At 33.1% G+C, this 27809-nt stretch overlaps 1 protein-coding gene and 1 long non-coding RNA gene across 2 annotated transcripts; one reads left to right on the top strand and one right to left on the bottom strand.

The window, feature by feature from the left end:
• The first annotated feature begins 4690 nt into the window (after nt 1-4690).
• Nucleotides 4691-10999, top strand: LOC131144582 (uncharacterized). The gene is made up of 6 exons (XR_009133844.1): nt 4691-4892; nt 4986-5232; nt 5326-5500; nt 5609-5695; nt 5768-6388; nt 10874-10999. It is a non-coding gene; the product is annotated as an uncharacterized LOC131144582 (long non-coding RNA).
• Nucleotides 11000-21815: 10816 nt separating this feature from the next.
• LOC131143998 (aldehyde oxidase GLOX) lies at nt 21816-23441 on the bottom strand. The gene has a single exon (XM_058092344.1). The coding sequence runs from the start codon at nt 23415-23417 to the stop codon at nt 21816-21818; it is 1602 nt and encodes a 533-aa protein (XP_057948327.1). The 5' UTR covers nt 23418-23441.
• Nucleotides 23442-27809: the final 4368 nt, after the last annotated feature.

Raw genomic sequence — 27809 nt, 5'->3', positions numbered from 1 at the left:
TAAATCTGTCACTAAAAGACAATTATGAATGACGATTAAATAACCGTTACTATTATTACTTTACAAAAAGGGAAAAAAAATTATTTCATAGTATTATTAGTGACGAATTTGGAGATTTGTCACTATTATCCCCTTATTAGTGACGACTTTGGAAACCATCACTAATATTTATTTTATTTATAAAAAGAAAAGAAAAATTTATTTCATAGTATTAGCAACGAATTTGGATATTCGTCACTATTAGCCTGTTATTAGTGGCGGATTTGGGAACTGTCACTAATACTTATTTTATTTAAAAAAAAATTATTTCACAATATTAGTGATGAATTTGAAGATTCGTCACTATTAGCCCCTTATTAGTGATAGATTTGAGAACCGTCACTAATACTGCCATTTATTTTTTAAAAATAAAAAAAATTAGTTCAGAGTATTAGTGATGAATTTACAAATTCATCACTATTGGCCAACTATTAGTGACGGATTTGATAACCACTAATACTACCATTTATTTCTTTTTCTTTTTTTTTTAAAAATTGTAGTTCAGAGTATTAATAACAAATTTACAAATTCGTCACTATTGGCTTACTATTAGTGGCGGATTTGGCTTACTATTAGTGGCGGATTTGAAAACTATCACTAATACTACCCTTTATTTAAAATAAAAAAAAAATAGTTCAGAGTATTAGTGACGAATTTACAAATTCGTCACTATTGACCCACTATTAGTGACGGATTTGAGAATCGTTACTAATACTACCCTTTATTTTAAAAAAAATAAAAATAAAAATTTAATTCAGAGTATTAGTAACGAATTTACAAATTCCTCACTATTGGCTCACTATTAGTGATGGATTTGAATACTGTCACTAATACTATCCTTTATTTAAAAACAATAAAAAAATTGTAGGTCAGAGTATCAATGACGAATTTACAAATTCGTCACTATTGGCCTACTATTAGTGACGGATTTGAGAATCGTCACTAATACTACCCTTTATTTAAAAAAAAAAAAATTAATTCAGAGTATTAGTGACGAATTTACAAATTCGTCACTATTGGCCAACTATTAGTGACGGATTTTAGAACTGTCACTAATACTACCCTTTATTTTAAAAAAATAAAAAATAGTTTATTTAAGAATATTAGTGACGGTTTTAAAACCGACACTAACTCTCAAAACCTAAACCCTCATCCGGTATATTTTCCCAAATTCCCTCCATTCTCCTCCCTCGTTCTCCCTCCTACCATCTCCTCACTCTTCCTCTCGGCTTCTCCTCCCTTCGCTTCCCTTATACCCCTCCCTCTTTCTCCCTCCTACTCCTCGCTCCTCCCTGCATGTAGCACCGTCCTGCCGCCACTGAGTCTCACGCCTCCGCCCACGGCCTCTCCGCTCGTCACAGCGTCACCGCATCGCCCAATCGTCGCCTCTCCGCATCGCCGCCTTTCCCCATCACCGTTCGTTTCTAGTGTCTTTCCCTGCTGCCACCACCACCTCTGCCGCTCTTAGGGAATACTTCTTCCTCCTTCTTTTCTTCTTCTTTTTTCCTTTCTGATTCTTCTTCTGGTTCTTACCCTCATCTCCGGTCTACTTTCCAGCGTTTCTTGGCCTCAGGTCCATTTTCGTTTTTCTTTCGATGAATTGGAATTTGTTCTTTGTGTTCTGCATTGTGCCTCTTATTGTGTTGCCGAGTAAACGTAGGTGAAAAAAGGGAAGCATACTTTTATTTTATTTATTTTTAATTTTTTATTTTATTTTATTTTCTTTCTTTTTAAAAAGTTTTGGTGTTGTTTGGTTTTTTAAGAAAGATGGGTATGCTCGATGGAACTGGGGACTTGTGCTTGGTCTGAGTTGAGTGGAGTCTTTCAACATAAATCGTAGGTGTTGGAAGTCCCAACCCGGAGTATATAGTCTAGAGGGGGGTGGGGTGAATAGACTCTTTTCGCGGAATATGTATTTTTCTACAAAATAAAAACTCTTGGCAAGATAGAAGAAATTATATAGCAATATAAATATAAATCATACACAAGATATAAAATAAAGAGTGTAAGGGAGAGAAAGAACAGCACCGATATTTTTACATGGTTCGGCACCAAGCCTACGTTCACGCCATAGCACCAAGCCAAGGATTCCACAATCCACTAAAGATACTCCTTCATCGGCGGAGAAGCCTTACAACTCGAACAAATCCCTACACTTGGGAACAAACCCCTACCGCGCTCACCAAGAGCCTTCGCTTCGATTCACAAAGAACCTTACAACAATGGTTCACAAAGAACCTTTCACAAGAAGATGGAAGATTACAAAGAATGCTCTTTACAATGAGCAAATATGATTTACAACTCAAACCTCACACTATTCTCTCAAGAATTGAATCAAACACAAGAAGTGAGCAAGAGAGAATGAGCACATGTAATGAAGAACTAATATGCAATGTGCTAGGTTTTGTATAAAATGATATTTTTTACTAACAATGATCAAAGACCTTCAAAACCTTGTTAATACAATTCTAATAGCTTGTATTTATAGCCCAAGAAACTTAGGAGCCATTAACCAGCCGTTGGGGGGAAGAAAAAATATTTTATTTGGCAAACTAGCCGTTTTCCGCCCGTTGGAGTGCTTCGGCCCAGAATTCGTCGACGAAATCTAAATTTCGTCGACGAGCTCCCTGAATCAAAAAAAGTCACCAAAATGAAAGTTATGGAATTTTGTCTTAGCTTTACAGGGACACCAAGATCGTCCCATTTGGACTTTTTTATAAAAAGTTATGCCCAAAATACCGTAAGATGTTCAGGACTCAAGACTGCACTACGGGAGTGACGATTACTTTGTTTTTCCTTGTCAAAAAGTGTTCTAATGACTCAAATCATTCTTTGAAAAAATTATATGAAATATATTAAGTCTAATGAAAATTAAAACTTGTCCAAATGATTTTCCTTCTGAATATAGGATAATTTAATTAATAAAACACATTTGAAAACCCATTTTGATATCTTATATGCTTAGTATGTCCTTTTGTAAATATACTCGACTTTCTTTGAACCTTTAAGACATTAAACTTGCTTTAAAACAATCGGGACTAAGTATAAAAATGTTCTTAAAACTAGGATGTTAAAAACTTGTCCCTTTGAAAACATATTTGAGTTTTAGGATTCATTTGACAAACTCTTGTATTAACTTAGAAAGTTATGAAAGGTGAGTTTGTGTTTAGGTCTTTAGTGCAATCCTATAAACTCATGTGTCCTAGTATGCATATGCTTTGCTCAACTCTTGCTCAGAAATCATGCAAGAAACACACTCGCAAGAGTTACAAAACATACTACCTCACACAACTCTTATTACAAATAATTCTACAATAAAGCTTTCTTTGGTTGTGCTTGGGTCATTCCGAGTATGTGTCCATTTGATCTTTCCTTCTTAACGTCTACTCGGTCCGATCTTTGCCTTCGATCCAATAATTCATGTACGAGTACCTGTACTAAACATGATCTGCAAAGATAGGAAAACACTAGGAACAACATATAGGTTAATATCATCAAAACACATTAGACAATGACGGTGTAGCCACTAAGGCTAACAGTAGGGTTTTGTCTTTACTAGACAATGCCTCCGCGAACGAAGCCTCTAGCTGCATCAAAGTACGGCCACTCGCGACGATACGCTACCAAGCGATAGAGGGTTCAGGACCCGCCAAGGGGAGAGTCTTCTTCCTGGGGTCGAGCTGTACTGAGTGAGTACGAAAGGGTTTCGGATGAGATGAGAGCACCAAGGGTGACTCTTGAGGATGTGCAGTTGCCCCTAGCACGTTCTGCTACACCACCCATTGGAGAGTAGTCCTCAAATGTTACCCTAGGGCTTACAGAGGACATGCCCGTTCATCCGGTGCTGTTCTGTACGATTAAGCTGATCATGCAGTATGATTATGAGGCTTACCTCCTGCGGACATTCCTGCTGAGTTGCTGCCTCAAGTCCTCAGGCCACAAAAACCACCACCCTCCCCTCTTACCCCTAAATTGAGTCGTCTTCTAGAGGAAATGGCACGGAACTGAGACGCCTTTAGAACAGTAGCTGCCTCACCTTGCTCGTGCAGTTCCGATTCTAATTCTAACTCTAATTAGGATAAAGTAGATGCTTGGGATCTTTTTATGCGCTTTCTCTTTTGCTTATGTATTGTGTTCATGCACCCTTTGCTTTTATTTTATTTCTCTTTCTTTTATTTATTTTTTCTTGTATTATGTTTTACCATGCTTTTAAATGGTTGTATGCGTGCTTCGATGTGTCTATTTACATTGTATTGCCTCTGAAATTAATGAAAATTCATGGTGCTTTTGGTTTCTACCTGTATTTTGTACTTCACTATATCATTACATTTTTCTAGTTATTTCTAGAATTTATGTGGATGTTACTTACACAGATAAGGTGGGCAGATAAGTGTTCATTTTTTTTATCCTTATTATGCATTCATTTGAGATTGTGCACGGTTAGAAAATATTTGGAACAATAAAATATAAAATATGGTGCTTAGGAAAAGCCAACTAAATGCCATATGAAGTAAACTGCCAAATTAATTACTGTCATTTATTGTGTTCATTAAAGCTTAGACTCGTTTAAGAATGGTTACTATACATTCATGCATCCATCTAATATTCATACTTCTTATATTTACTTGTTTAATATTTTGCAGATATGGCACCAAGAGATCGACGTGGTCGACTTCCTTCCAGGCACTCTACTATATCACATGAGGATGATTCGACATCCTTGAGACCGGCGGAGCCTGTCGGTCTTGATGTGGCGGCACCATTGTCTGAGCCATCGACACCTCGTCCAGATGTGGATACCTTAGCTCGGGATGACACGCAGGGTGAGTTTCCCACCATGATCAACAGCGTTGGTAAGGTTTTCTTTTATTTATTTTGATGTAAACTATTAATTTTTATTCACGTGTATGATTAAAATATTGTTCTTGATTTAACTTTTTTTTCAGCATCGACATCCACGGCTAGGTCAGGTCGTGGTGTCACGAAGAACACGGCACTAAAGAAGCACCTGCAGAGGACGGGGCAGCACATTAGGATCGACATTCCTCCAGCTTCACCACCCCGCATGATGATTGGTGTCCAGCGTGGATGCAAAAGCTTGGCATTATATGCCGACAGTATACTCCAGTCACCGCCTTCAACTAGCCGCAGGTGACTGAGGCGCAACGCATGGTTCTTTACATGTGCATCTTGGTAAGTAATCTCAAACCTTCCCTTTTCTTTTTTTTAACTTTTAATATACTAGCCAAACAACTGTCTAACATTCTAAATGTATTGCCTATGCAGGAGGAGTTCGATATGGACATTCTCCACATGAACCATGTGAAGAGGGGCAGTGGATGTCCAAATTTGCAATAAATTTAAGTCCTATCGTGTCAAAATGCACGAACATTTTCGTGCAATGGGAGATGAAGCAGAAACCCACCCATACGATAAGATATCCCAAGAGGATTGGGAGGTGGTGTGTCACCATTTCCACGACCCACACTATCAAGTGACGTGTTTGTATTATAATATCTACTCTAAGCTTTGTTGTGGCTAATAAGAAGTCATTACATATTTTTTGTAGGCTATATGTGTTAAAAATGCTGCGAACCGCAGCAAACTCCCTACGACTCATTGCGGTGGGTCGAAGTTATTCGTAAATCATCAATGGGTAATTGCTATATATAACACTATCTGACGATTACCTAAATTAATATTAATGATGTTTTATATGATAATGTAGCATGATCCCGCGACTGGCACCGAGGAGCTACTGCCAGATCTTTATCAGAGAACGCACCAAAGGATCGGGGGAATGATGCGACGGTGCATAGAGCAAACATTTAAGTTAAATTAAATATGTAGTTTATAATTTGATTCAAAACATCGAAGTTGTATTCTTATTTCTTCTTTTTTATCATTTTCATGACTGAAAATAGGCGTGGATGGTCGAGCTAAGAGATGCACCTGTTGAGGAGGGGAGCCAGCAAATGACGAATTACCAGATAACCGCTCTGGTGCTTGGGGAACGAGTAGGGAGCTGGGTGAAGAGGCTTGGAAGTGGATACATCACCCCAACAACATCGTCTTCAATAGGTGCGGTGGCTTGTGCTGAGATAGAATGAGTGCGTCGAGAGGTCGAGGCTTGGGTGGACGAGATGGTTCAGCGGGTGCATACGGTAGAGCTAGAGAACCAGGAATTGAGACACAGGATGTCTAACATCATAGTGGAGAACCAGAGTTTGAAAGAAAAGGTATCCACCGTTGAAGCCACGCTCGCAACAGTTCTAACAGGTAGGCGCAGTTTAAAGAAATGATGCGCAAATGTCGATTAGATGATGTAGGTGGCTCCTCTCATTAGAAGGTATGTCATTGTTTTATTCTTGTGCATTGAAAATTCAGCATCTATATCTCATAGAGTAGGAATTTTTAGAGAATTCTAGAATATATGGATGTTTGAACTGATAGGTAAATCCGTCCAGAAGCATGTTTTGCTTTTATTTTTTTATTTTAAGCAAAGTTTTAAAAAGTGAAGGCCTAAGGCGAGATGTTTTAAGAGGCAAGGTGTAAGCCTTAAGGCATTGGGACATAAGTCTTTGGAGAATTTTTTTTTAGATAAAAATATGTAAGTAAATTACATATTTTTACAAGTAAATAAAATTTAAAAAAACATGAGTATATAAAAAAATCAAATATAATTTCCAAACTACTTGTTGCAACTCAAAAATTGCTAACTTGAATTCTTTGCATACATCACGACGAGATAGCTATAGCATACAAAGCTCAAATTATTTTCAAGATCTAAGATATAACTTTCAATTATTTTAAAGAAGTTGAGGAACAAAAGTTATACAATTCAACTCATGGACATTCCTTTTATATAATCATGGAGTTAAATTTTCTAACCAAATCTAACTTGAGAGTCACACACCCAAAAAGCATATGCCTCAATTAAAGACACACAAAAGGCGTGCCTTCTGTATAAATGCATAAGCCTCATCTTATAATGCATTAGTCTTGGGAGTTGGGATTTGGTATTTTAGGTTGAATCTCAAGGTGTTCTACACATGCCCTACCATCAGGTAATATACATTTAAAAATGTGCATGTGTGTGTTTGTTTGATTCTATTCATATATATGCTGAATTTTGTTTAAATGTTCTCAAAAATTAAATCAGAAATGATTTTGCTAAAACAGTTTTTGAAATGATGAGTGAAAATCCTTTATAGAATGTTGCACGCTTGAAAGGGAATACTTGCTTGTTTGATTCTATTCATATATATGTTGAATTATGTTGGATTGTGTATATACTAGATTGACTTGGCACTGGTAGTATAAATGTCATCTGCATGGCTGATGCAGATTTGTGTATTGCATGCTGGTAGTGAATCTAGGATTCTCACATGCCCTTATATATGAACTCCTTTTCAAGTCAAATTTTTTTTGGGAAATTGTTCAAATTACAGTCGGCATGCTGCCGAAATTTTGTTAAAACTTTCTCAAAAATGAAATCAGAAATGATTTTACAAAAACTGTTTTTGAAAGAATGAGTGAAGACACTTTATAGAATGTTGCATGTTTGAAAGGGAATACTTGCTTGTTTGATTATATTCATATATATACTGAATTGTGTCGGATTGTGAATATACTAGATTAACTTGATACTAGTAGTATAAATGTCATCTGCATGGCTGATGCAGATTTGTGTATTGCATGCTGGTAGTAAATCTAGGATTCTCGCATGCCCTTATATATATATATATGAACTCCTTTTCAGGTCAATTTTTTTTGGAAAATTGTTCAAATTACAGTGGCCATGTTGCTGAAATTTTGTTAAAATTTTCTCAAAAATGAAATCAGAAATGATTTTTCTAAAATTATTTTTGAAAGGATGAGTGAAGACACTTTATAGAATGTTGCATGCTTGAAAGGAAATACTTGCTTGTTTGATTCTATTCATATATATATATATACTGAATTGTGTCGGGTTGTGAATATACTAGATTGACTTGACACTGGTAGCATAAATACCATCTGCATGGCTGATGCAGATTTGTATATTGCATGCTAGTAGTGAATCTAGGATTTTCACATGTCCTTCTATATATATATATATGAATTCCTTTTCAGGTCAAATTTATGAATTGTGAATTGTTGGAAGACACTGGAACTATATTGCTTGTGCTGTTAGGACTTGATTTAGCTTTTCTGCAATTTCATACATGCATAGACATAGACAAACCCTAGGTTGTGTACTACTGCTACTGGCTTAGCTAAACTTAGGAAGAACTTTTGTAACTTGCAGGTTTGGGAAATGTTCTATTTATAGACGGCATGCTACAAAAAATTTGTTAAATTCCAATGCTTTCTTAACCTCCTCCCAAATAAATCTTTCAAACACTAGACTACAAGTAAGATAGGAGTCTCCCCACTCCTTAACTGAAGATCTAACAACATTAAAGTCATAACTTAAGACCCAATTAGGGAAACGAAAATCAAAACTTCTATAATTTTGGAAAATCAAATCCTATGGACTTGCATGCATATCATTGTCTTTATTTTTGAGTCATTAGGTTGTCTTGAGCACATTGAGCATCTATATGATGCAAAAATCTTTTGAATTGCATGCTTTTGTGACTTGCAGGCTCGGGAAATGTTCTATTTACAGACGGCATGTGACTCACTTCTAAAAATGGTGTAGCACTAGGGTTATCCCAAGTATAGGAGTTACGTCATGTAGTAATTAGCTCAAATAGGCCAGATCGTCTCCACGAGGAATGCGGATTAGTTCTAAACTAGCGTGAAATAGGAGAAGAAAATAAGAAAACAAATTTTACTAAACATGGTTCAGATTCGAGATCTTGAGATTTTTGAAAGTTTGTTATGAAATTAAAATGACGCAAAACCTAAACTAAAAATTTAACACGCATAAAACCAACCAAACAACTCACTAACTAAATAAAGATAAACTAAAATTAAACCTCAATAATGACTTAAGATTAAACACCCAACTCAACACAATGATAACTTGATCCCAAAAAATAAGCAAACAAGACTCATTCAAAAACAAACTAAACTCAATATGATAATAACTTAAATAAAGAAATAAAGCAAACAAGACCTTAAACAAAAATAAACTAAGCTATATGACAAACTTAAACAAAATGATGAAATAACAACCTAACAATACTCAAACAAAAGTGCTCAATTCAATAGCTAACCCAAACTAAATATTAAATTAAGTGTGGGAATGATAATGAAGTAAAACGCAGCAAGACAAACTCAACACATAATCTAACTTAAACTAAATTTACTGATATTAAATAAAAAAGGGAAACAAACTGACTTTAATAATAAGAACAACTCAAATAAAATTTCATTCCAGCAAAGATTTCAAATAAAGAAACAAACTAAACTTAATAATAAATATTAACTCAACCAAACACTTAAGATTCAAAACAAAAGAGAGAATTAAAGCAATTAATATAAATAATTCAACTGAAATTTAAACTCAATAGTGGTATTAAATAAAAAGACAACTAGATTTAATTGTGCTCCAACATGTATTAAAATAAAATAACTCAAAGAGAGAGAGAGAGAGAGAGATAGATCAATGGAGGGCTGGCCGTGAGGAGCTTCTCCTTGCTGTCCAGCGGCGCGGAACTCCAGAAAAGACCCCAACTACTGCCCCCTCAAAAGAAATTAATATCTCCACCCTACCCTACCTCCTTTTCTTTTCTTTTCTTTTCTTTTCCTTTCATTTCTTGCCCTCCAGCCCCTCACGTCCAGCCCAAAGAATTCTCCCCCAGCGCCTACATCAGTTGCATGGCCGGGTCACATCAATGGACCCAGCCCACATTTTTTATTTCTTTAATTTCTTATTTTGTTTGCTCCATTTTAAGTTTCTATCCCTCAGCGAACAAGTCCAACTTCAACCATACTAAAGCTCGTATCTCTCAAACCTCAAAATACAAAAGTTGTAGAGCTCTTTCTCAGCTTTCTCTATAATTTTGAATCATCTAGATCAGAGCTCAGACAAGAAAGTTACGCCCAGATTACGGAGTAATGCCGAAATAGTTCATAAAACAGCATATGGTAACTTCACGTCCGATTCGACCTTGATGCAACTAGTATTTCTCAAAACACAAAACATGAAAATTGTAGATCGTTTTCTTATCTATTTACATCATCTTGAGTTATCAGAATCGGAGGTTTGATGAGAGAGTTATGCACAAATTACGAAGTACCGTTGGTTTTTAACTTCCAATAATCGTCCCGCGATAAAAAATACTTAAAAAAAATCATAATTTACTCAATAAAACTCAAATATTATAAACAGGACACAAAGTTAATTTATTGAGATTAATTAGGTATTTAATTAAAAATATAATTTGTAATGCATGAATTAAAACACATAATTATGTAATTTAATTAGCATGCTGCCGAAAATTTGTTAAATTTCTCCTAAAATAATCAAAGTCATATACCATATAACTATAGTCTGATTTAAATTTTTGGGATGCATAAACACATTACATTATTTAATGTTGATTATATGAAGATCTTGTGCACTCATAAAATTCATTAATTACTGGTTTTATTATTGTGAACTGTTTGTGTAAATACATAGGTTTCAAACATATCTCTATGAAAAATGTTCTATTTACGGGGGAAATACTGCCAAAATTTCTCAAAACTGATAAAACTTAACAATTTAAAATAGTATCATTTTTTTTTTTAACTTCATCCAAATGTCCAATTATTTTTTTATCAAATTATTGATACTTATAGTAAGCATATGGTCAAAAATTGTATACTAATTTATTTTTTTATAATTCTTAATTTGTAGGGTTTACAACTGTCACACCATCAACACCATCCTATGCTACAAAAGGATGCAACTTTTGACTTTTTTTTTTTGTTATCTAAACATATGGGATTCATGTATAAAACATTCGGAATTTGTATAGTGTGGTATTTAATTTTGAATTATAATTTTTAATAATGTATGGATCTTTTTAAAATTTATGGTTCAATGTTATCTATGCAAAAATGTAATTATAGATTTTCACAAGAATTAATGATTTAAAAAATATTAATTTTTAATTAATTAGTGACGATTTTTATAGCTATTAGTGAATGATCAAAACTGCACTTATATTATACTATTAATGACGAATATTAATCATTGCTAAATGTCAAGTATTAGTAACGATTTTGATCATTCACTAAAGCCAACTATTAGTGATGAATTATGATCCTTCACTAAAGGATAGTAAGTATTAATGACGGTTTTGATCATTCACAAATACTACGCTATTAGTGACAAATTTAAAACTGTGACTAATACTACACTATTAGTGACGAATTATGATCATTCACTAAAGACCAATAAGTATTAGTGACGGTTTTGATCCTTCACTAATATTGCACTATTAGTGACGGTTTTAAAATTCGTCACTAATACCCAACTATTAGTGATAATTTTGATCCTTCACTAAAACTACACTATTAGTGACGGTTATGAAATTCGTTACTAATACCATACTATTAGTGATGAATTTGTTCGAAACCTCTATAAAATTTATAGTGACGAGATTGGGGTTTTAGTGACGGTTATAATCATTTACTAATACTTTATTATTAGTGACGGTTTCAAAATTCATCACTAATAATTAGTAATAACGGTAGATATAGCAACTAATTTAAAATCGTCACTAATAGTTAGTGACGAATTTATAAGTATTAGTAACGGTTTTGATCCTTTACTAATAACCTTATTTTTTGTAGTGAGCACTTAAATTTACTTACAACATCTTATGGTCATTGTCAGTCATCTCTTTTTCCTCTTCAGGTATTTCTTTGTTATCTATGTTTTTGGTAGGGACAAGGTCACCATGTGTGATAACTTTCTAAGCTTTCCAATTCATGGTTTGCATGTATATCCTCATTCGTTGTTTCCAAAAAGTATAGTTGACTCCACAAAAGAGACGAGGTCTATATGAAGATTGACGCTCAATAAAGGAGCTACGCGTAGGTGTGCCATAAAGATCTTTGTGTCGCTTCTAGGTTAGGATTTGCTACAACCTCTTTCTGATATCAATTGAAAGTTAAGGTGTAGTCCCAAGAGGGGGGTGAATTGAGTTTTAAAAGTTTCTTTTAACACCTTTTAAACATTCTCAACTTATTGTAAGTTTAGTACTCAAATAAGGATAATTTGAATTACAATATCAGTTAGAAATCAATATTCACTAAATCAATTCGATCTTGCAGTAATGTCAATTAACACCCAACCAATAGATTGATTCATTCAACACGAACCAATGATTCACAATGTAATGCTTTCAACTTTTGAATAATTCAATCCTCTCAACAAGATAACCAAAACAAGATTCATACTAAAGAATGAATTCAACAAAGCTTCCAACATTCAGAGATTGAGCAACTCAAAGTAGAGTTTGATAAAAACCCTGTTTTAATGAAGCACAATTAAAAATTTCAACACTCTTCCAAAACTTAGATTTTAAATAAACTTTCAATTAATGAGTCTTGGGTGTTAATCAATCAACGTACTCCCTTATGATTTCCGCAAAAAGTATTGATCAACCAACGTACTCGAGTTTAGTTTCCGCAATCCCAAAGTCAAGTTAGTTTTTGGTTTATTTAATATCCAATCCACACAATTTATAGAATTGAAATAAACAACCACGCAATTATATATGTGCAGAAAATTAAAGAAAGTTTAGAAAAAGAGAGTGAGACCAAGTTTTTTTACGAGGTTCGGCTTATACCCAGCCTACGTCTTCGCTTTAGGCAAGACCACCTAAGGATTCCACTATAGTGTTCCTTTTCGAGCGGAACAAACCGTTACAATCCCTCCTTTAGGGTGGAGCCCCCTCTCCAAGCGATACTCCATGCTCGATACAACGATTCAACCAATCTTGAACCATCAAAAACAACAAGAGAAATAAGAAACAATTTGGTGTACAATGACAATCTCAAAAGAGTAGGTTAGTACAATTTTAAGCACAAAGTATACTTCAAAGTAAATATCAATATGCAATGAAATTGAAGCTCAAAGTAAACTTATCACTGGTATGATCTTTCTATGATTGAAAGATTCAAAATTTATACTTAATTTTGGTGTGAGAATTTCAGCAAAAAACTCAATAGAGAATATCAACAAGATGTGAGCAAGATAGCCTTTGAGAATTGAGAGCACTTGAGAGTATTTAATTGCTAAATAAATTTTTGGCGTTTTAAAATCTTTGCCTTGGGGACTACATATAGAGTTTAAAAAGTGTATTCCTTGTTCTCCAAGTTTACTTGGAGTGTTTCCCAATTTTGCACGAAGTTTTGGAGACCAAGAAACCAAATTTAGAAACTTTCCCGTACTGAACTTTTAAAAAGTTTCAAATGACAATCGTCTGTCTTAAAAGGGTCAAGCGCCTGTCATGTTCAAATCCAGTTTTGTATAAAAAGTCAGTATACAGTCAACTTCAGACAAAAATTTAATTAGGTCGCTCCCTAGCTGCCACATTTCACCCATGCCACATGTCACCCCAAGATGGGTGACATGTGGTAGGTCCTAACCATTTCTCGCTTCCTCTCTCTTGAATTAGGTTAACCCAATATGACCATGTTGACCTGATCAAATTGGTTAAACCAGTTTGACCTAGTTTAGTCTGCTTGAACTGCTCCCTTTTTCTTTATTTAAAATAATTTTTTATTTCATTTTTATGTCATTAAAAATCCAAAAAAATGAGAAAATTGCAAGAAAATCACAAAAAAATTAAGAAAAATCAGAAAAAATTCCTTGAGTCTTTTTTGACTTAGGGTGTCCAAAAAAAAAAAAGTAAATATGTAAAATTAAAAAACAAAAATACCACAATAAATAAAATTGGAGGAAATTCTCAAACAATCCTAGAAAATTGCAGAAAAAACTTTACAAAAATTTATAAAAATTTTGGATTAGTTTTGGAGATCATTTTTTCTTAAATTTGATGCATTTACATTGTCATTTTACATGTTTAATATTTGAATGTATCATGTTTTGTGTGTGTGTGTGTGTGTGTGTGTGTGTGTGCATGTGTGTGACTCAATGATAAAATAAAGAGTAAAGAGGTGTTTCGGATCTTACATATAATAATTCTGAGCGGGTTTATCTAGTAAGACCCCCTCCTTTGGAGGTCTTATTAAACATTCCTAAATCACACCTATTCGTGCATTTCCTTTTAAAAATTCACTATTCGTCTGATTGTTTAAGAATTAAGTAAGGATCATCTGAGTCAATTTAAAATAATTCATGGTTAATTAGGTATCGTTCGTAGAACGCGTCATAAATGGTGCTAATACTTCCCTCCTCCCCCCCCCCCCTGGGCATAGTTGCATTCCCAATCCCAGTTCTAGTAAAAATAAATCGAGAATACTAGTTCCTTGACCTTAGGGTTAGTCTAGAGATTAATCAATGAGTAATATGAAAGTAAAGGATTATTCCCAAGAGGGGGGGTGAATTGGGTATTTTAAAATTTTTGTGCGGAAACTTAATTAATTTTAACAACTTATTTACCACATACTCTAATTATTTTAATCATCACAGAAATTTATTCAGCGAACAACTATACCAATCAACAATCCTAAGTATAGAATCAAATCTCAATATTAACAATATTCTTGGCGAATTAATGTCAATAACAATATGTTCAATCACAAGTATTTATTCTTGTATTTAAATAATTAATCAACCAATACCAAGTAATCCCAGCAAATTAAATTAAGTCTGAATGTGTAGCTACAATAGAGTTTGTTCACAATATTATTTAAATCATTCAAGGCATCCACAAATCAAATTAATTCATTCACAGCATTCCCAAATAGAACTAAAACATTCACAATAGAAAAAGATCAATATATATATATATATGTGTGTGTGTGTGTGTGTGTGTGTGTGTGTGTGTGTGTGTGTGTGTGTGTGTGTGCATGCAAAAAATAAAGAGACAAGGGATGACACTGAGATTTTTTACAAGTTTTGGCAACGTGCCTATGTTCTTGCCTCAAGCAACCCACTGCGAGGATTTTATTGACTCTTTATGTTCAACAGGTGGAGCACCTCTCTCCTTTTAGTAGGTGGAGCACCTCTTTCCTTTCAGTAGGTAGAGCACCTCTCAAGTAAGAAAACCCTCTTGCTTGTCACCAATTCAGTACCCGAATTGATTGTTTATAAACAAAACAACAACATATTTTCGTACAAGAATGAAACTCTCATAAAGAGTGAATTTGTACACTTTAAAATCAATAAGATACTCTCAATAATAAACTTGCTGATGAAACTCAAGAGAATTCTAGGTTTTCTGCATTGAAAGATAATAAATCGAAGAACAAAACCAGAAAATACTTTTAGAAAAGATGAACGGCGCACAACAGTATTTCAAGAATGAAATCAATGAATTTTCGAGCTATTGGGTTGCCCTAACATGACTAGGGTTAGCCTTAAATAGTTAGGTTTGAATTCTGACCGTTTGCCCAAATTTTAGTAACAATATCTTTTGAAAACAGAAAGAAATCTTGTCTTTTGCTGAATAAATCGCGTACTTCTATTGGCTAAACTGGTAGTTTGGTTGTCCAAACTAATTAAAAATATGAATTTCGAAACAGGCAGTAGCCTTTTGGTCGACTAAACTTTGGGTTTGGTCATCCGAACCTGTTCGGCGACGGAACTATTAGTTCAGTCGCTGAACCAACACCGTCTGGGCTTGTAACAATAGTAGTACCCATTTGGTCGATTAAACCATGTGTCTGGTCATACGAACTCACTAATGCCAGACCAGGTTGTTCAGTTTATTGCATTTTGTCGACTGAGCTTGAGCCTCGGTCGCCTGAACATTCTGAAATTCATTTTCCCTTTTATTTTTGATTCTATAAATCATATGTATTCATTTAAAAAGATATTTAGACTTTGAAAAAATATTTTCAAGTTGTTAAAACAGGTCTCTAAGTCCACTCTATCTTATGAGCTTCATAAACAAACTTAAACTTGAGAAGTACTTACATGAGACTTCTATAACATTATACATGAAATAAACTCTAAGTCTTTATGTCTTGAAGCTTTCATCAGCTCTAGCCAATCTTCATTTAGCTTATGTTCTTCATGGCTTTTAAATTTTAAATATGAACCATTGTGCTTTGTAAGATATAATACCTATAAATTCACTTAAATTACAATTAGGTTCCTTTGTTTGTCATTATCAAAACCGAGATTAAGCCTTGTTACGTCAACATAATAATTAGGTGAACTAACTACACTTAGGTAAATCACAGGTTAGTATTGACTCCATCAAACCTTCATTTATATCTCTCACCTCTTTCCATTCCAGACCCATCGCTAGGAACGTTGTGACAAAAATAAGCTCCTCGCATTATACAACAATGAGTTTGAGAAAGCATGAGAGAGCGACTACTCTCACTAGCTTTCCTTTCAATAAGTTTGATAATATAGAATCTATCCAAAAATTTACTATAAAATACTAAAACATTAGTAGAACCCATTTTCTTCCCAAACAAACTTAAGAAGAGATTTTTTTTTTTTTTTATTATAAAAAGGTCCCTATATTATACAAATTATTGTGGGAAAAGAAAATTAAATGAAGCCCTAACCATACACTAAGAAATATAAAGAATATCAAGACTTTATAATCAATAATATATATGCATACAATATTTACAAATTAGGTTTAAGAAAGAAGATTATTTTCAAAAATTGGCATAGACATTACATAGAGAAAGTAAAACGTTTCTTAAAGCAATATGACCATATTCTAAACATAGATGGCAAGTAAGAGAATAAGAAGTTCTACAATAGTAAGCAAGTGTAGTGAAGGCCACAAAATTAGAACACTAATTATATTAGAATCCAAGCAATCAAAAAATTCAAGTATCAGATGATCTTAAAAAATAGTTTAAATTGTCTTAAAAAAGTTAAAGGTTCAAATCCGTAGCTCACACTTTGATATAAAAATACTATTAAACTTTCTTTCCAAAGAAAATACCCAAAAAAAAAAAAGATCAACTTTGAAGAAGGAATTTATGTGAAAGAAGAGGAATTATTCCCAAATGATTTGAAATTTTACTACTAATATTAACTAATGGTACTTATTTGGACTTAAACAAAATTCACACTATAGATTATTTAAAAATAATAATAATAATATATGAGTTATACGACTGATCATCATGCAAAATCTCAACTCCAATGAAAGAACATTTTTCGCATATGTTCTTAATTAGTTAAAAACTTGAGAGAAATTAGATATCAATAAAGATAGAAAAGTTAAGTTAGAAATAAAATAGTTCAAATTGCTTTCCACAAATACTAAATATATCAATAGTGAGGATTAGAATGCATTGTTGACTGTGGCGTAATAAGGGAAGTTTCATTATCGTATTAATTTGTTTGTATTAAAATGGTAGGAAGTTTGCACCTCTCTTTATTTTTTGTATCAATCTTGTCCATAACAATTTTATATTGTACTATCTTATATTTGTATTGAAATAGTAATAGCGTCTACAAAATTGAGAAAAAGTCGGGAAAAAATATACCCTAGCATTCTACCGAATAATTTATAAATATATCTGATGATTCTTGTGAGTAATTTAATAATTTTTTTATGATAAGTTCGTGAATAAGAGTGCTTTGTGTATTCCTTTTAATTAATAGCTTTTCTCAATTGATATGAGATGTCAAAATTAAAGAGCTCAAAGTTTCATTACGGAATATTTGTGAGTGAATGAAATATTTATTTTGTCAATTTACCCTTTATCATAAACCTTTAAAATTTTTGTGTAGCCTAAGTATAATTACTAAAAAAATTGGCTCCCTAAGTATGAAAGCACTACATGTGAGGCATGTGTTTTCTACTTCTTCTCCAACTCCAAGTCTCCAACTAATTCACAATAAAGTGAGAGGAATATTTTAAAGCCTATGCTCTAAGTGAATTGAAGTTTTAAGTTTAAATTTGAATTTATCTAAATTTGAATAATATGCATTATAAAATTATATTAAACCTCGCTCAAATTTACACAATTTAAATATAAGCTTTAAAATAAGTATTTCTAAACATAATGTTTTTTAAATTATTAAATAAGCTTTTCATAACATAGCTAGCTCATGTCGAATATGTTGATTGCTTCATATGCTATATGCTATTTATCAAGTAAAATCGACAATTTTATGTTTCACTAAAATTGAGTAATTGAAAATTAGAAACTAAGCCAATTGTGAAGTGTAATAAAAAAATTATTTGATTTAAGGAATTTACAAAAATAAAATAAAAATTGTTACGTTGTATACGTTTCATATATTAAAGCTATTGGGTTTGAATCCTTGAAGTGGTATAAAAGGGTATGAGATGAAGAGGATATACTACTTTCCTTGTGTTATGAAAATTAGAGTTGTTGTTGAATGAACAAAAAAGAGAAAATAAAATAAAAGAAAAATTTTATCATATATACATGTGCTTGATATCTCCAAATTCAACCAAAGTATATTGCCATAATCAAAAGAATTTGTCTCGAGCAAATTAGTTTAATGTTATTGTTATAATGGATATAACTTATAAGTGACTTTAGGTCACACTATACTAACAATGACTTGAATGACTAAAAAGTCAAAACGTAGGTCAAATAAACTTTTACGCCGAGAATAAGAAAATTAAGTCAATTTAAGCCAAACTAAAAACAAAATATATCAAAATCAACTACCTCCATAATTCTTCATAAACCCTAATATATAATAGACTTCTAGCTATTACCTGGCTAGATGTATTAAACTTCATTTTGAGATTGCTCATATATGACATTGTTCTTAGTCTAGAATAAAATGGTACTCATTTTAAATTTTAAATTTTACTTCCAAGCAAGTTTCCTTTCCTTAAAAAAAAAAAAAAATTGAACTCATTAGACGCTCATTAAGTCCACTTATACAATGGGCAGTAATGTACCTCCCATTCTTCTCAGTTCTTTTCAAAATCTAAATATAAAATATGTAACTAACTCTATGTTTGGGTAGCCTTTGAATTTGAAGTTGTATTAGATTTAGATAAGATATAACATAAATTTTTATTAAAATTTAAGGTAAAAGACACTAACCTTTCCTGAAATCTGATAAAAAAATAATTACTTCCCTTGAGATTTCAAAAATTTCAAAAACCTTCTTTAAGGATTGAAAAATCCTAACGACCTTTCCTGAGATTTGTCATAAAGACACAAACCTCCTCTTATATTTTGCAAAAAGAATTTTTTTTTATAGGGGAGGTCTGTGTCTTTTTAATAAATCTTAGGAGAAGGTTTGTGATATTTTTGAAATCTTGGGAGATGTTTGTGTCATTTTTGACAAACTTTAGGGGAGTTCCCTGACTTTTTTGAAACCTCATAAGAGGTCTCTATTTTTTGCCAAATCTCAAGAGAGGTAAGTGTCTTTTGAACTAAAATTTATCCAAATTCATACTTCCAAAGGCAATATAAGAGTTTTCTTTTTATTAACAAAATAAATAAATAAATAAAATAATATCACTTTTATGAATAAGTGTTGTCTCACACTATATGCATAACAATTTATACTAAGTAGTCATTCAAAGTTAGAAGTCCAAGATTTATGAAGATTATCGGTCCATTTGGACTAGAAAAATATTGAGAAAGGAAAAGAATAATAGGAAGGATTTCACTTTTTTATGTTTGGTTATCAAGAAAAAAGATGAAGAAAATAAAAAATGTATCAAATGAACAAACAAATTTTTAATTTTATACATCCTTAATATTTATTTTTTGTTAATTTTTAATCATATTAGAATATTTTTTCATTTTTAGTGATATTTTATATAGAAAGAAAATATAATGAAAAACAAATTTCCTTCTTATTTTTTTTCTCTTACCTTTTCCAAAATAAATCCTTAATCTAAATTAGCCCTAAAGAAAAAAGTTAAAAAATGTTAAGAGGCTGACAAATGGACCTTACAGCTAGATTTCAATTAGTTAGGTGAATTCAAATATTTAACATATTACCAAGTACAACAAAAATCATATATTTGCTGTCAAAATAATTCCAATCAAAAGAGCAGTTGATAGGTAAGATCTCTCTTTTCATAAGAATTATTAGTAAAAAAAAGTTTTATTGACCTACTTTTTGATAATTTGTTACAGTGTCGTGGTAAAGAAGTAGTGTCAAAATTATAAAGAGTGTTTCAAATAGATCAGATATAGATTATTTCAAAAAAAAAAAAATTTGGTTTATATTTCTTAATTTTTATATAATTTTTTAGTTTTCAAATATTTTCTCAATCTTAGAGTTAGATCATAAACCTTGAAATAAGGAGCAAACATTTTAACGATCTTTAAAATAAAAATTAAGAAAAAGGATAGGAGTCTTAAATTAGTGGAGCACATACAAATTATTTACTCGCAATACTACCGTAGTTAATATATATTGTTGAGAATTCCACTTATGAGCTTGTCACATATTGAAAAATTTGAGTGAATCATGGATGTTTATATATATGGTTGGACTCAAGACCCAATAAACTTAAACTTTTGGGTCAAGTTGGTGTTCACCAATGTGTATCAAGTCTACTCATAGGCTCCTTCAGTCCTAACATATATAATATATCATATGTACACATTTATAATATTTAACAAAGATTAAAAATTAAAACTAACGAATGACCCTCTTAGTTGCTACATCAAAATTCATTGTGCGCAATATTTTCATAATCACTCGTGTTACGTGCATGCACTATTGTGTAAAAATGAGTTGAGCATTTCAAATTTTTTCTTCATCCTAAACTTCAATTGTCCGCTAGAAATTATAAATGGTATCATCATTTTTTTTTAATCGTTATAAACTAAAGAAGAAATTTTAGGAACTTGGTCTCACAGTAATTTGAAAGAGGGACATGATCCCCATGCATCTCCATTTGTCCCTCCATGTCTTATGCATACCTGCACAGTTTTTGCATCTTGTATGATCAATGGCTACGAATGAATGAGACGCATAAAGACACGTGGAGGAAAATATGGTAATGATCTTGAACCATTGATTTCTATTATATTAACAATTGCTAGTGAATAACACCATGAAGATTTTTATTTTTTTTTAAATTAATGTAGGAACTCTAACCACCAACGAGTCTTGGATCTCCTAATGTGGCACCAAATTCATAAAGGAGAAAATGTTGTCGCCTGCCTATTAATGCATTCCTGGTAACTTATCGGACAATCCATAAGTGGGGAATAATTGAATCTGTGACATTGAGGTCACCAAAGTTATAAGTTTAATCTTACCGCTTGAGTTAGTTCGGCTGGGTCAACGAAGACTAATAAATTCTACCAGCTTAGTCACGAAAAAAAAAAAAGTGATTATTTGATTAACATGCACAAACTATACAATTAGTAAGTAGAAACAAAAATGCTATGAATTTATATGAGTGAGATTATTCTCATAAGATTATTTTTAATTAAAAATAATTAAATTTTAACGACTAAATTCTTTACAAGTCCATCAAATATACCTTTAAAAATATGTCAAGAGTAAAAAAATATTGAATTAAATTTTGATGTAAAATAAATTAGTAATTATTGAATCACCACATCTCAATTCCCAAAAATCTCATAAACATTCTAATACCCAAATGCTAAAAAAATTAAGAACTTAAGCATAAAAATTAATGCCAACTGAAGGGATTTTTCCCAACTACCAATCTCCCGCTCTAAATGGCAATGGAAAAAAAAAAAAGTAATTTGAGTCATCTTGACTGTTGCAGCTTCACCCACACACCGGAGCTCGGGATTCCAGCATGGATAATGAAAGCCATGTAATATCCAGGTGGCGCGATTACATTGGTCGGGGGGGCGTGCACTGTAACCTTGTGTGCGAACAATGACAGCCGATCAACCCTCGCCACCTTAAGCATCAGCAGCCGTTGATTCATGGCGAAGGAGTGCGTCGTAAACGACGGTGCCATCATTGAAACGAAAATTTCAGCGTCAGGAAGGTTAATCGTAAGAATGAACGTCATCGAGAACATCTGACCGTACGTTATCACGCTGCCTCCCGTCTCGACTGCTACGATCGAAGGGCGGAGGGGAACGTACAGTGGAGCCAGGTAGTGCGGAGAAAACGCCTCAACGGACAGATCAGTAGGGAACGGTTGGATCGTGAAGTTGTAGAACCTGTGAGGGTTGCTCCCTCCCACCAGAACACGCCCGTCGGGTAGTAAAACCGCGGCGGAGTGGTACATCCGGGGAATGGACGACGGATTCTGAACCACGAACCTAAGGGTCGGATCCTTCTCGTACGTGACGTACAGAACCGGGTTGTAAACCGGGTTTCTAGCGGACTCCCAACCCGCCGTCCCATTGGAGGCTCCATTAATGAGGATGACGTCACCAGTGGGTAAAAGGATCATATCCGATATGACCCGGGGCATTGGCATCTCCTCCATGTACCATTCGGGTTCCGGGTCGGTCACCTTAATCCGCCCGCACGTCCTTGAAGCGGGTAAGAAGATATTCTCACGCGTTTTGGGGAACGAACCGGTCGGGGCTCCACCGCAGACCAGCACCTCCGTGTCGGGTATACGGGTCGAGTTACCGCCGGCGAGCCACAGGGGGAGCATTACTGAAGAGCCGGTGCTGGGGTAATTGCGCTTGTCGAGGCCAGGGATAGCCGGAAACTCCCTGACGATTCTGTTACGAGTGTAGTCGAAGGAGATGGCGCGCGTGTTCGCGAAAACGAAGAGGTTGCCGTCCGGCAAGAGGTGCAAGAACGGGTAAAGATTGTTTTCTTCTTTCAAATCATTCGTTTCTTTGAGAAAATTCATGAAGAAATTGTTCGGCGACGAGCGAGCCCTGGGGAAGAACTCGTAGGTAAAGACGTTCCGGCCGCCGACGACGATGACCCGACCGTCGGGGAGGATCTGGTTCGACGCGTACCACCGGCGATTGGTGAGGTTCACTGAGAGCTCGGTCCAGTCGCAACGGCCGTCTTCACAGGGAGTGAAGGTGCGAATCACACGCTCGCCGTCGTTGTAGCCGCCTGTCTGGACGAGGGTGCCGCTGGGGTCGACGGCGCCGGAGGAGCACCACGTGTCGGTGTGGACCATGAGGGGCCTGAATGTGTTCGAATCGACGTCATAGAGGACGGAGTGGGCGGTGCAGTCGTGCTTCAGGACGAGGTCGCGGGGGTTGTCGCGGCAGCGGCCGCCGGGTAACGTGAGGTTGGAGCGGCCGAAGTTGGTGCGGTCGTACATGACGATCTTGTTGTCGTGAAGGAGCTGCATGTGCATGGCGGAGATGCCAATGCTGCGCTGCAGAACTTCCCAGCTTCCCCGCGAAACGGAGGCCATGAAGGGCGTCGGGACATCGAGAGCCGGCGACGGCAACGCGAGGATGGAGAGGAAGAGGATGAGCGAGAGGGACAAAGAAGAGTTCTTGGTGGCCATTGGAGAGAGGACGAAGCTAAATTCTTTGTAGTAGCTAGGGTTTAGTTTATTTTATAAGTTGAATATATATATATATATATATGGATAAAGGAACATGTATGGATGGAAATCCCGAGAATATGTGCTTTAGAGTAGAAGAGGAAAGTTTTTCCGTTAGATTTTACTTTTTTACCAAAAAATGTTCAATGACTTGGGCCTTATATAATAGTGACAGAATGTCAACACAAATTATGTTTGAATTATTAATCAATTTGAGATTTAAATTCTAATTAATTACTTATATTTTTCCTCAATTATACCATCTTTTTATTTCTCCATTATATATCGATCTCTTTAATTGTAGGAAGGTGAGTTATACATAAACACATCAAAGTTTATCCAAAAAAATGGAATTTTGAAGAGAAAATATCAAATAGATAAAGTCTACAGGCCAATTTATACACCAAGTCAGAACAAACATTTGTTAAAGATAAACCTGTTCATATTAAGCTTAACAATTAATTAGTAAGGGTGCATTTGAGTTGAGTCAAGCCAAGTCAACATAGTAAAATACTCGAGCTCGATTTGACTCGAGAATGTTGAGCTCGAAACTCGATGCTAAACTCGAACTCAAATCGACTATAAGTTCATAACTTGAGTTCAACTCGGTTAAACTCGACTCGATTATAAATTAATATTATATATATATAAATATATATATAATTAGATTATGTAATTTGAAACTCGAATCGAGTATTATTATTGAGTTTGAACTCGACTCAATAAAATACTCGAGTAACTCAAACTTGACTCAAACTTAAGTAGAATCGAGTTGAGTCGAGTTAGAAAACGAGTCGAGTCCGAATAGCTTGCGAGTAAGTTTGACTCACTTACAATCCTACAAATTATTTAAAAAAAAAAAACTCTATGTAAAAGTAAATGATTGGTTTAGTATGTACACCTGATGCACTTAATAAATTCTCATTTTTCTTACTTTCTATTTTGACATAGAAGAAGATAAAAGAAACACGTCATTGGAAAGAAAAAATTTAAGAGGAAGACCCAATAAAATTTTCCCATAATTTTGTAATTTGATATTTGCAACAACTTATAATAATAAATTGAATTAGTAATTAGTATTTAATCAATTTATTAATGATAGAAAAATAATAATTGCTACACAAGTATTTTGATTGCTTTACACTGTAAATTTTGATCCAAAATATTTTTGGGCAAATTTCTAAATTTTTCCAATTTTTAAATTTTTTAAAAATCACTTGCCTCACCTAACTATTAATCATTTTATTTATTATTATCAGTTATATAAGTCATTAATTCAATCATTATTAAAAAGCGTAAAAATTATTAATTCAGTTATTACCAAAAATTTTAAAAATATCAATCCAATTATCAATTCTAATGTGAGGTTTCAAAACATGGTATTAGATTGTAAACTGATAGCCCAAAAAAATAGGAGTTTTTTTTTTTACTTTCTATTTAGACATACAAGTGGATAAAGAAGACATTAATTTGGGAATTTTTAAAAAGAAGATCAACTAAAAAATTAAAATTGTAAAAAAAGATAATATTGGGATTTTGGAGTATAGTCTTTGTATATCTAATCAAGACAATATATCTTCTTGACTTTTTTTATTTTTTATTTTACAAAAACAATCCATCTTCCATAAGTTCAAACATATTGCCATCCGGGTATAAGACCGGGTGACAAGGGCACGGCTTGGGAGGCCGCTTGTAGGTACCCTAGGTTCGATTCCAGTTGATGCTTTATGGAGTCCGCACCGGATGGTAAAGCAATTTATTGTGGAGCCAGCTGTGGATGGTAAAGTGATATGTGTCCTAGGGTTAGGTCAGGAAGAGCCACCTGTCGGTAAAACCCAGGGTTCGATTCCTACCAGTTGTGTTGCATAACCGCGATTTACCTCCTATGCTGGTGGAGGGCACTGTTGGCGTAGGCATGGGGTTAGTTTGATGCGTAAGCCCCGGACACCCGACATTATAAAAAAAAAAAAAAAAATTATATTTATTTTTTAAAATATTTTTAAATGAATTTAAAAGTTTTGTTCAATTTTTTAAAATTTAATCTCAAGTATTTATATCTCAATTTCTATAACTTTTACTTTTAGTTTAATTTTATAATAAATTATGTTCAAATATTTTTATAATTTTACTAAGCACACGATTCTATGAACAAATATTATTATTAGTATCTAAAAATAAAATTTGTGGGTTTTGTAAAATATAAAATGCCTAAAAATAGGAAAATTTTAATCAAATTTCAAGTCATACTTATGTAGTAGCATAGCTTGACCTACATATTAATAAATTATATTTTATAAATAGGGATTGACTCACTATCGAATTGGATTTTGTAAGTTTTCATATCATATCTATCACGTTTGTACACACTATGGGTTACTTGAAAATATAACAAAAACATATTTTAGTAACAATTAAATGTGTCATACGCCTCACACGTGATTGCATGTAAATAATATTATATGAAATATTTTATAAGAATCAATAAAGTTTAAGTATATATATTTTTTTAAAATATAATATATTATTATAATTTAGTTTACAAAAGCAAAGTATAAATTTTCAAAACTATTTATACATATTTATATATTTTTAAAAAATATGAATACAAAATAGACTTGACATTATATATGACACCTGTATATATAGGAAAAAGAAAAACCTTTTAATATAGAATATAATATGATAGGAATACTCTGATCAACATTACGCAAAATATTATATTTAATATTTATACATCATTATAGATGAAACATTTAGTAAACAACATTTTAATTGTTTTTATTTTATAAAAAAAACTATATATTAGTGAATTTATTGCAATTTTTAAATTTTGATATACTACCTAAAACTTTTTTATTATTATTATTATTATTCGTCATGATCAATTAACAAATTTTAAAAATTTAAAATAAATTATTTGCTAATACCTCTAGGGTTGTAATTTTATTTCTATGTTTTTTGGGAAACTATGTTATTATATATCTAAATGATGTTTGACACTTGACAATAGTATTAAATAACGTCAAAATAATTGCCTATTTTATTTTGAAATATATCTTTTATTTAGTATTCATAATACCATCATATTCATTTTCTTAATTAGATATATTTTTAGGTTAAAATTTTAAACTCTATAAAATAAAGTTTTTAAATGTAAATTTTTCTAATTTTTTAAATTATTTTTTTCATGCTTTGTCTTATTTTTAAAGGTAATAATGTTTTTTGTCTATAAAATGATTTGTATTATTCATAATTTTATATATGTTGGGTTTATATACTACTAGCTTAAATTGTTTTTAAAATAACTTTATACTAAGTGTGAATTTAGGTGTAATCCCAAAAGGAGGTGAATTGAGTATTTTTAAAATTTTAGGCCTTTAAGTCCTAATTTTAAAATCGCAACTACAAATGCTAGCCTGGAGATATTTAAATTTTGGTATTGATCAATTTACTAAATTCAAGTTAATATTATATCAAGCAATTCAATATTACCCAATCAGTTTTAAGTGCGGCAATTATATAAAGTATACACAATAAATAATTAATTAAACGCAAGCAGAAATAAAAAGAGTTAAAGGAAAGAGAGATGCAAACACTACATTTTTTACGAGGTTCAGCTTACCCCGACCTCCGTCCTCGCCTTAAGCATTTGCTCAAGGATTCCACTAAACCCGCTCCTTTAATTAGGACGGAACTTCCCGTTACAGTCCGCTACTACCAAAAGGCGTAACTTCCTTCTTGTTAAAGCTTTTAGGTAAAGCTTTTAGGTTGGCCCACAACCTAACAGCTTAAGCTTTTAGGTAAAGTGATAATCTAACATGATATCAGAGCTTTGGTTACCAGGAGGTTCTAGGTTATAATCTTGTCGCCCGTCTTTATTCTGTGATGTCATTTGTTTATCTCTCCACGTGCTATCGGGCTGCACGTGCGGGGGGGAGTGTTAAAGCTTGATATACATTGTTGACCCACAACCTAACAGTTTAAGCTTTTAAGTAAAGTGATAATCTAACACTCCTCAACCCTGTTCACAACCCTGAACCGTCAATACAATAGACAAATTAAGATTCTTGAAAACTCATATGCTTCTCACAAGCTAATGAGTACAATAAAATCCTAATACATACTCAAATGATATAACTCAAAGTTCAATGGAATGTATGTAATATGATCAATAAAGATAAATATGCGTCAAAGATGAGATGATCTTTATGTACGATAAATATGCTTCACAGATTTAAGTCAAATTTATGATCTTCA

Source organism: Malania oleifera, chromosome 12, assembly GCF_029873635.1.
Source record: "Malania oleifera isolate guangnan ecotype guangnan chromosome 12, ASM2987363v1, whole genome shotgun sequence".
Taxonomy (NCBI): Eukaryota; Viridiplantae; Streptophyta; class Magnoliopsida; order Santalales; family Ximeniaceae; genus Malania; species Malania oleifera.
Note: the sequence above shows the minus strand (reverse complement) of the source record. Positions and strands in the feature narration are given on the sequence as shown.